The sequence below is a fragment of the Peromyscus eremicus genome, chromosome 7 (genome assembly GCF_949786415.1).
Source record: "Peromyscus eremicus chromosome 7, PerEre_H2_v1, whole genome shotgun sequence".
NCBI classification, from domain to species: Eukaryota; Metazoa; Chordata; class Mammalia; order Rodentia; family Cricetidae; genus Peromyscus; species Peromyscus eremicus.
Genome location: NC_081422.1, coordinates 32,968,115 through 32,977,419, shown reverse-complemented (window position 1 = coordinate 32,977,419; position 9,305 = coordinate 32,968,115). Strand labels below are relative to the sequence as shown.

At 41.1% G+C, this 9,305-nt stretch overlaps 1 protein-coding gene across 1 annotated transcript; it reads right to left on the bottom strand.

Moving 5' to 3' along the window:
- Nucleotides 1–793: 793 nt before the first annotated feature.
- On the bottom strand, nt 794–1,726 carry LOC131914181 (olfactory receptor 8B8). The gene has a single exon (XM_059266772.1). The coding sequence runs from the start codon at nt 1,724–1,726 to the stop codon at nt 794–796; it is 933 nt and encodes a 310-aa protein (XP_059122755.1).
- Between the last annotated feature and the right edge of the window lie 7,579 nt (nt 1,727–9,305).

Below are 9,305 nucleotides of genomic sequence, written 5' to 3'. Positions count from 1 at the left end.
ATCAAGAGTTCAAAGCCAGCCTCACCACATAGTGAATTTGAGACCAGCCTGGAATACAGAGGGCCTTGTTTCCTAAAAAATAAACATTTAGCTTTCAGAAGCTTAACATTTTCTGTAGTTCTTCCAGGCAGCAGCATCACCAAACTCTGGAACGTACAGGTTCCACATCACTGTCTCAGAAGGTGTCATGCTACTACTCTGTAGGTCATAATATACTTCCTCTGAGCTCCATAAAATATCTCAAGAACTTTTCCGTCCATTTAACCAAGACCATCTCAACAAAATCCTAAACCTCCTACTTTCCTGCAAAAAAAAAAATGTTCTATTTAAAATTAGCCCTTTAAAAGTCACATAAAATTTCTATATTCACTATCAGACTTTAACATCCAAGCCCAGCTCATCTTCAAAATGAAGTGTTCCATGGCCTAAGAAAGCCATAATGGAGGGGCATCTCAAACAACCAGTATGAGAAATATAGAACCTGTGGTCTACCCACTGTTCTGCTAAGACACACACACACACACACACACACACACACACACACACACACACACACATCCCAGGAAGGGACATAAATCTGCATCCACTCTCAGTAATAACAGGAATTGATTTATGTGGGCCTCAAAAAGGCCTACTAAATATGAGCACTCTGCAGCTTTAAGAATCTTCCAGTGAACTTTCAAAGGGAAAAGAACTCATCCAGGAAAGAATGAAATTTTCCTCTATGTAACACATGTGACCCAGTCATACATGAAAGGGGAAAGGAATGACTCTTCAAAACATTGCCCCTTTCTTAGGAAAAAGAACTTCTCTTCAATGTTTTTTTCAGAGCAACTTTGACATCTTTATTCCTCAAGCTGTAGATTAATGGATTGAGCATGGGTACCACAATGGTGTAAAACAAGGAAGACACTTTCCCCTGGTTCATGGGCAAAAGGGAAGAAGGTTTGAGATACATGAATGCCCCTGATCCAAAAAAAAGAGAAACTGCAATTATGTGGGAGCTGCAGGTGCTGAAGGCTTTAGACCTGCCCTCTGTGGAACTAATGCGGAGGATACTAGAGAGGATGAGGGCATAGGAAATGAAGATGGTGATTGTGGGTACCCCAATATCAATGCCCACAACAATGAAGACTACTAGCTCATTCACATAGGTGCTGCTGCAAGAACGTTCCAGAAGAGGAAGGATGTCACACATGTAGTGGTTGACAAGGTTGTCAGCACAGAAGGTCAGTTTCACCATGAATGCTGTGTGTGCCATGGCTCCAGCAAATCCCATCACATAGACACCTAGCAAAAGGAGTAAGCACACCTGGGGAGACATGGTCACGGTGTACATCAGGGGATTACAGATGGCGACATACCTGTCATATGCCATCGCTGACAGGATAAAGGACTCAGAGACGACAAAGAAAAGAAAGAAAAAGAGCTGAGTCATACACCCAGGGTAGGAGATGATGTTTTTCTTCGAGATGAAACTCACCAGCATTTTGGGGGTGATAACAGTGGAATAACAGAAATCTATGAGAGACAAGTTGAAGAGGAAAAAGTACATAGGGGTGTGCAAATGAGAGTTCAGCCCTATCAGGGTGATCAAGCCCAGGTTCCCCACCACGGTAACCATGTAGAAACCTAGGAACAGGAAGAAGAGAGGCATGCGGAGTTCTGGCTGGTCTGTCAGGCCTGCCAGGATGAACTCTGGCAAAGAGACATTCTCAGCTGCCATCCTCAAAGCATCCTGCTGAGACAGAGACAAGAGAAAGGGGTCATTGTAGAGGGAGACAGAACACTGCTGCCCTTCCTGTCGCCTCCTGGGGTCTAGAGAATTGCTTAAGCAGCATCTGGTTTCTGGTTGCCTGTGGGGCAGTTCCCAGGGTCCCAGTGACTCCACACTGCAGTCAAGGAAGACACAAGGGCCTTGAGGCTAGAACGGAACCCAGGAGCCGGTGCGTGGACTCTCTGCTCTTGAATTTAGTTGTGCCCTTCTAACTCCAGCCTCTGATAAAGTTTACAAAGGTGTGCCAGTCTCTGGGAAGAGCTCTCAGAGGCTGAAGACCACCTGTTTCCGGAGTGTCCAGCTAAAGGTTATCCTGGACAGGGCAGAAGGGTGACGGAGTTTTTGTTAGAGCTTTAGAAATCATTCAGATCTTCACTCAGATCCAGCCACTCACCCTCCTTCAGCTCCAGTGGTCAGGACGGTGCCTTTTGCCCAGTTCTTAATTTTCCTTGCTCAAGGAGGCTGCAGTGCTAATTCCAAGACAAGCTAAAAACAGACACCTCCACTTCCTCTGCAAGTGGGAGTGCCAGAACCCGCCTTACGGTTGAGAAAAAGGTCTCTAAAGAGGAGCTCTTCGCTAAGGTTCTTCTTTGGCTTTCATGGAAGCTGAGCAATTGTATTCTGGGTTTGGAGACCTGGGACCTGATTAATGTAGGAAGCCTGAGATTCCCAGGGGGTTCACAACACAACACTGGATATTAACTTTTTAAAAAGGAAGAAAATTTTGCATATACCCTTGATAATAATTGAATGGGCTTTTGTTAACAAAAATATTTGTTGAAGAGCTGAGGACGCAACTTGATAAGTGTGCCTAACATACATGAAACCCTGTGGGTTTAACCACCACTTCAACAGAAAACAGGCTTGGTTGTGCTTGTAATCTTAGCACTGGGGAGTATGAGGCAGGATGAAGAGGGGAGGGAGAATCCCATGTCATCACCATCTACACAGTGAGTTCGAGGACAGCTTAGAATACAGAAGACCCTTTTGTCAAATTACGTGTATGAGTGTGTGTGTGTGTGTGTGTGTGTGTGTGTGTGTGTGTGTGTATTCACTTAACATCTATTCATTACTATGTAAAGGATTGAAAAAAAGTCCACTACACACTATTTAATGCATATTAAAAACTGTTTTTATTCTAGCATTTTATTCTAACACATCATGACAGAAGTTAATACTATTGTGTGTGTGTGTGTGTGTGTGTGTGTGTGTATGCATGCACAAGGGTACATATTTCTTCATCCTTGAATCATATTGTTGCATTTATCAATGGGACTTTAGATATGAAATAATTCTCCAGATATTAAGCTATGGAGACCATATTAAACCTAGGTTCACCTTACTCCAAATGTAGTGTCAAAATTACTTTCAATATTTCCCAATAGGAAATAATGAAGTATACAAAATAAGATCCTTCCTTTCAAAGCTCTGACATGTCTTGGACATTATGATTTAATACCTGAGTAGATATATGATAAGGTCTAGAAAGGGTAAAAATAAAATGCTGCTCTGGTTCAGAGGAGGGTGTTCATCAGACTACTTACACTCCAGTTCATCAAGGGAGCTGTAGAATACCAAGCCACGGCAGAAGCTGGTCTCTCTTCGAGTTTGAGCTTGGTATTAGTGGGTAATTGTCATCGGTTATGAAGTTTTTCCAAAATTGATACCTAGTCAGAGAAAGTGCCGTAGCTTGACTCCTTTTTCTCTACCTGGCTCTCTTACTTTGCTCTTTTCTTAATTCCTCTCCTGTGACAAAACTTAGCTCTTAGTGCCCAGGGCTCTCTGAGCCTCATTTAAGTTTAATGACAGTCCAATCTCACTCTTAGGACTCCATCAATTTAAAGCAGTATTTTAAAACATCATTTTACCCTAGCTGCACAATTAGACAATTATATGTTTCATTTCAAATGTGTATCCTGCTCCCCCAATGCAAACATAATAAATCAGAATCTCCAGGGTTGAGACTTTGTGATCAACATTTCTCTTCTAATTCTCCCCTTGTTGTCTGGGCAGTTAGCCAGGGAGGGATCTCCTAATCTAATTCTATATTTTCAGGGGAAAAAAAGTGAAGCTTCAGTAGTCATACAGCTGTTTGGTGGTACAATCAAAAATAAAATATGGGTCTCCAACTTTTGCAGTTACACTGGCTTAGAAGAAGTACAATTGGCCTTTAAAGTTAGGCACAGAATTGGGCATCAGACTTGAAATAGCATCCCAGGGTCATGCAGGGGAGATGCTTGAATATCACAATAGCAATATAGATGATGTGACTCCATGGACTATATTGAACAAGGGAGTAAATTTATCAGATTATGCTGAGGGAGATCAATTAGTTTAGTGGGATATTCAGTATCAGTGATTTGATGGGAAAGCTCTTCAGGTGCTGTTTGTAACTTGTAATTCAGATATAATTTAATAATTAAGTGAACCAGTGATAAGACATGAAATTTGGAACTTTTAGAACAAGTACTTGGTAACTGGAACAGAACATCTTTCTATACTTTTTTGGAGATCTCATAAATTTTATAACATTGACACTGCCTAATAGCTGTGGTCCCTCTACCCACTACTTTGAACATTTTATCAAGTCCTGGGTTCAGGCCCCATCACCCAGTGTTCTGCATTGGACATATGTATTTCTTCTGTCTTATTACTCAACCTGTCATCTTTGGCTGAGAGATCTACTTTTGCTATGGCAACGGCTATGTTCAGATATGGCCAAAGAACATTGCTTCCTGAATGCAATGCTTATTTATGTCCTACTACAAGATGAAATATATGTAGTAACCTATCAGTCATTCAAATGCTTGTGCAAGCTTGGCATTGTAGTTATTGCCAAGAACCAGTGGTTAAATGTGCTTCTGTTTTTGTAGTGGTTCACAGGTTTTGCTGACTCCCATTAAGGTAACCAAGACCATATACTTACATTGACTTTCCTTCCTCCCCCATTTTACTCATTTCACCCCTGGAATTGTTTCTAAAAATAAACTACCTACACCACACATGTGTGTCCCCAGCATAGATTTTTTGTGGAGCCCCCCCCCCCACTAAGATGTTCTTAAAGTGATGTGGGAGCAGTTCTCAACAAAGTACTATATTCCTTACCTGACTTGGGAGGATACAGCCTTCCTCAGAGCTGTTTGATCCCATGTCAGAAAATAAAATATGAACAACTGCTTTCATCAGTTGCCTGAAATTTCATCGTGTAGAGACTTGTGTCTTGAGCATAACCTGTCAAACATCAGAATGCTTTAGGATATCAATTTCTTATCAGCTTACTAACTAAAGGAGACTAACTCGGAAATGTCTCTGCATTTAATCACCAAGCATCCAAAGCTCCACTCACGACTACTGCTGTCATTGTGACTTTCTCTTCTTTGTAATAGCGGATCCCTCCACGAACTGATGGAAGGCCAGTAAATTCATTCATTTTATACCATTGGGAATAAATGCAAAACATGGCTATCTGGTACAGATGTTCAGGAATGACTGATTCTCAATCTCCCCATCTGCAAAATGGGGATAAAGACGATAATTGTAAGGTGTTTGAGAGGGCCAAATTAGATCAAGAAAATGGAGGAGCTCAGCATAGAGGCTGATGCGTGGATAAGACTTGCTAAATGTTCTAAATATATGCAGAAACAAAAATAAAATGTATATAATTTAAGGGTGGAATGAGAGAGAATAAGTCTTGCTGAAAGTTATGTGGATTGTAAGAGGCAATCTGGGGCTGAAAAGAAAAAAGAGAAATGAGGGAGCTCAGAGGAACTTGGAAACCGTGCTCGTTTCTTCAAAGCTTTATCTAGTCAATAACCCTCCGCTCATACAAGCAACCATAATTCAACTCAGTGGGTCATTAAAAGGACATCAAATTAGGATGGGGGACCCTGGAAAGAAGAAATGTTTCAGTAGAGAAGAGGGATGAGGACATGGGTGAAAGCTCAGGATATACATATGAAATTGTCAAAGAATGAAAAAAGATGAAAAAAAAAAAACTAGCTAAGGCTCCTCTCTCCCACATAGTTGAATCCTCAGACAGTATCATGTTCCTTCCCTGTTTTATCCTCTCCTTGCTTCCTACCCCACCATCAATGCTCTATTTCTCAAAAATCCTTGCTCAATTATACCACAAAGCCTAAATCACGAAATCAAGTAAAATTTCCCTTCCAGCCTCATGTTTTCCTTTTTGTGTACCCACTTCTAGTTTCAACAAAAGTTCTCCAAACCCTCACAGGCTAAATGTGTGCTCTGCCTTCCATTCTCTGGAAGATTCTCACAAACCTATCAACACATTCTTATTTGACCTGGACCAGCAAGTCATTCATCAGTGACAGGTTCCTGGGAGGGAGAACCAGGGAATGAGATAAAAAGGAAGAAGACAGGAAAATTTGAGATAAAGGGTTTTGTTCAGGCTGATGGCTCATGCAGTCACATTTATTAAGAAACACATCATCTTATAGGGAGTTTGCAGAAGGAAAATGGGACAAAGTCAGCAGGAAACTGATCAGGCAAGGTTGCACAAAGAAAACACAGAATATCTCAAGTGCACCACAGACCAAGTGCTCAGCAGCCTTAGGACTGATAGCCACAGCCCTGCAAAAGGGGTGAGGAAAGTCGAGTTCCCGTGATCCAAAGCCCTGGTCCTAGGCCATTACTGGCCTTTCCAAACATGTTTCTAGCTTCAGACAAGGAACTAAGTTCTTTCTCTACACATCAGGGGCTCAAGGAAAGTTCCAGGACAGCCTGGCTCCCAATAATTATTAAAACTTGCTAAGAGTCATGCACATTCCACATCCTTTTCTAGTCATTTTTGCCAAGTGAACCTTGTTAACAGCTGTTTGTATTCCATTTAGCAAGCTACCTGCAACTCCTGTAATAGTCATGGGTGTTAGGTATGAGTGTTGGGTGATGTTTGTGTGTATATCAGTGCTCGTTGTGAAATACATTTCAGGACCAGAGAGATGGTTCAGTGGTTAAAAGTACTGGCTGCTCTTACAAAGGACCAGGGCTCAGTTTCCAACACACGCATGGTAGCTCACAAGCATGTATAACTCCAGTCCCAGGGAATCCAATCCTCTCTTCTGATCTCCATACAAATATACATACAGGAAAAACAAATACTTTAAAAATGTTTTAATGAGATGTATTTCAGTAACCTCTCAGTAACAAGAGACCTCAAATGTAAACCTTACACTTAGATATGTGTCCCTGCCCTGGTAATTATGATAAACCCCAATTCTGCTCTCAGTCTCAATGCTGTGAGCTCACAATTAAAGAAAATAAACTATTATTACAAACTAGAAATGAGCCCCGTAGGAAAGGGGCTCCTTGGGGCACAGACAGCCCACTCAGACTTCATTAAAAGTTGACATTTCTCCTGGTACTGCTGAGGATTCTTCTTAGGATAACAGAACAAGCAAGTAAAATGCTTGTGGATTTATGTCACTTGGAAGTCTGTTGCCATGGGAACTATGTCTCCAAATCCTCTCAACAGGGGACTCACTAAAGTCATGTTCCCTAAGGAGCATATGAAGCCCAAGCAGAAAGCAGTGTAGGAAGAACTATTCTTAACCATCCCTTTCCTTGCACATCTCTCCTCTTTCGAGAACAGGGATTTCTGTACAATGCATCTTTGTTTATGTACTTCCGTTTTTTCTAATTCCATTTCATTCTATTGTGTTGTTATCTATATGGTGCATGGAAAGGCAACACAACACCTCTGAAGCATGTGCATTATAGCATGTACTTCTAGTCTGAGGAGGTCAGAACATCCTCACCACACAGCAAGGGTGATCACATATAGTTTCCTAAGCCACTGAAACTTCACAGAGTGTAAAGATAGCAAGAAGTCTGCTCTAATTCCAGAAAGCAGACTATTAGGAGCTGTGTGTCAGTTACTGTTGCATTCCCAGTTTCTATTTACTTTCATTATCCCCCAACTCCATAATGCACCAGTCTAGGCATAATTGTTGTGTATGTATAAAATAAAAAGGAAAGATCCACCTGGTGGATTCAAGAATACTAATACTAGAATTCATTTGTTTTATAAGCTCATCGTGCTTTGGGAGAGAACTCTACTGAGTGCTTTACATATATTAATTCAGGTAGTGTTTATAAAAATAGTATTAAGCAGACTCTATTATTGCCCTGCTCTGCACAAGAACACTTCTGTGAGCCAAAGGAATCCAGCCTTTTAGTTTAGAATGCCATTTGCTGTGATGGAGGGGCCACAGTATTTGCTACAATAATGGTCATAGGGGAAGACTAGAGTTGGAGCAGAACTAACTGGTAAACGTGACAAAAACCTCAATCCCAGAAGCAACAGTAAGTGTAGCAGCAAAGAGAGAGCAGAGAGCAGACCCAACTGCCAGGGGTTCAAAGTAAATTCATGAACACATGAAAAAAGTTCAATACACACAGAGACCCAACACGCACGAATGATGGTGTTAGAAGAAATAAAAAGGCCAAGAATACTAATTAGATCATTACCAAACAAATATATAAAGCAAATTATAATACTATAGTTATTAATTATATATAATAAATATATAATATTAAATGTAATATTACCTCAAAAAGTATAAATACTATACATTAAATTTTTAATTTGAATGTGAAATTTTAAAATGGCTCTTAGTATAAGAGTTTGGGAGAAAATATTAAGATGTGCGCTAGAGGGGATTACAGAAGCCACAGGCTGAGCTAATCGTGGAACAAAATAACCACATATAATACACGAGAGGAGAAGGAACTGTGGCTCTAATGGATAGTTCACACTGTGGTCACAAAACAACCCTAGTTAAACTCACTGGGTCAAGCTGGGTGGTAATGGCACACACCTATAATCCCAGCACTCAGGAGGCAGAGGCATGTGGATCTCTGTGAGTTCAAGGCCAGCCTGGGCTACAGAGTGAGTTCCAGGAAAGGCTCCAAAGCTACACTGAGAAACCCTGTCTCAAAAAAAAAAAAAAAACAAAAAAAAAACCCTCACTGGGTCAGAAAACAAAACAAAAAGATGTGAATGTGGGAAGGGGACAGGTAGGGGGGAGAGCTGACTGGGATGGGGGGAGGAAAGGGGAGGGTGGTAGCTGAGAGTAATTAGAATGTGTTATACACATGTATAAAATTCTCAAAGACTATGCAATTTTCAGGTGAATGGATGGATCTAGAGAAAACCATTCTGAATAAGGTAACCCAGACCCCAAATGCAAGCACCACATGTTATCTCTCAAATGTGGGCCCTAGCTTTGAATCTCTAGATGTGGGATTAACTTGGAGCACATGTAAAAGTCAGGAAAGTAGTAAAGGGCCATAAGGGAACTTTAAGGGAAAAGGGAACGCAGGTGGAATAAGGGGAAGGTGGGATAATGGGGCTGAGCAATGGAAAGGGGTCTAGGAGGGTAGAAGAGGGGTCAGGAAAAGGATAGAAAAAACTAAGGATGTTTGAAAAAGCTATTTTAGAAACTTCCTTAAATAAAAATGTGTGTGTGTGTGTGTGTGTGTGTGTGTGTGTGTGTGTGTGTGTGTG

What these genes read in the sequence shown, in the direction of transcription:
- LOC131914181 (XM_059266772.1), bottom strand. Translation starts at nt 1,726, where the DNA reads ATGGCAGCTGAGAATGTCTCTTTGCCAGAGTTCATCCTGGCAGGCCTG.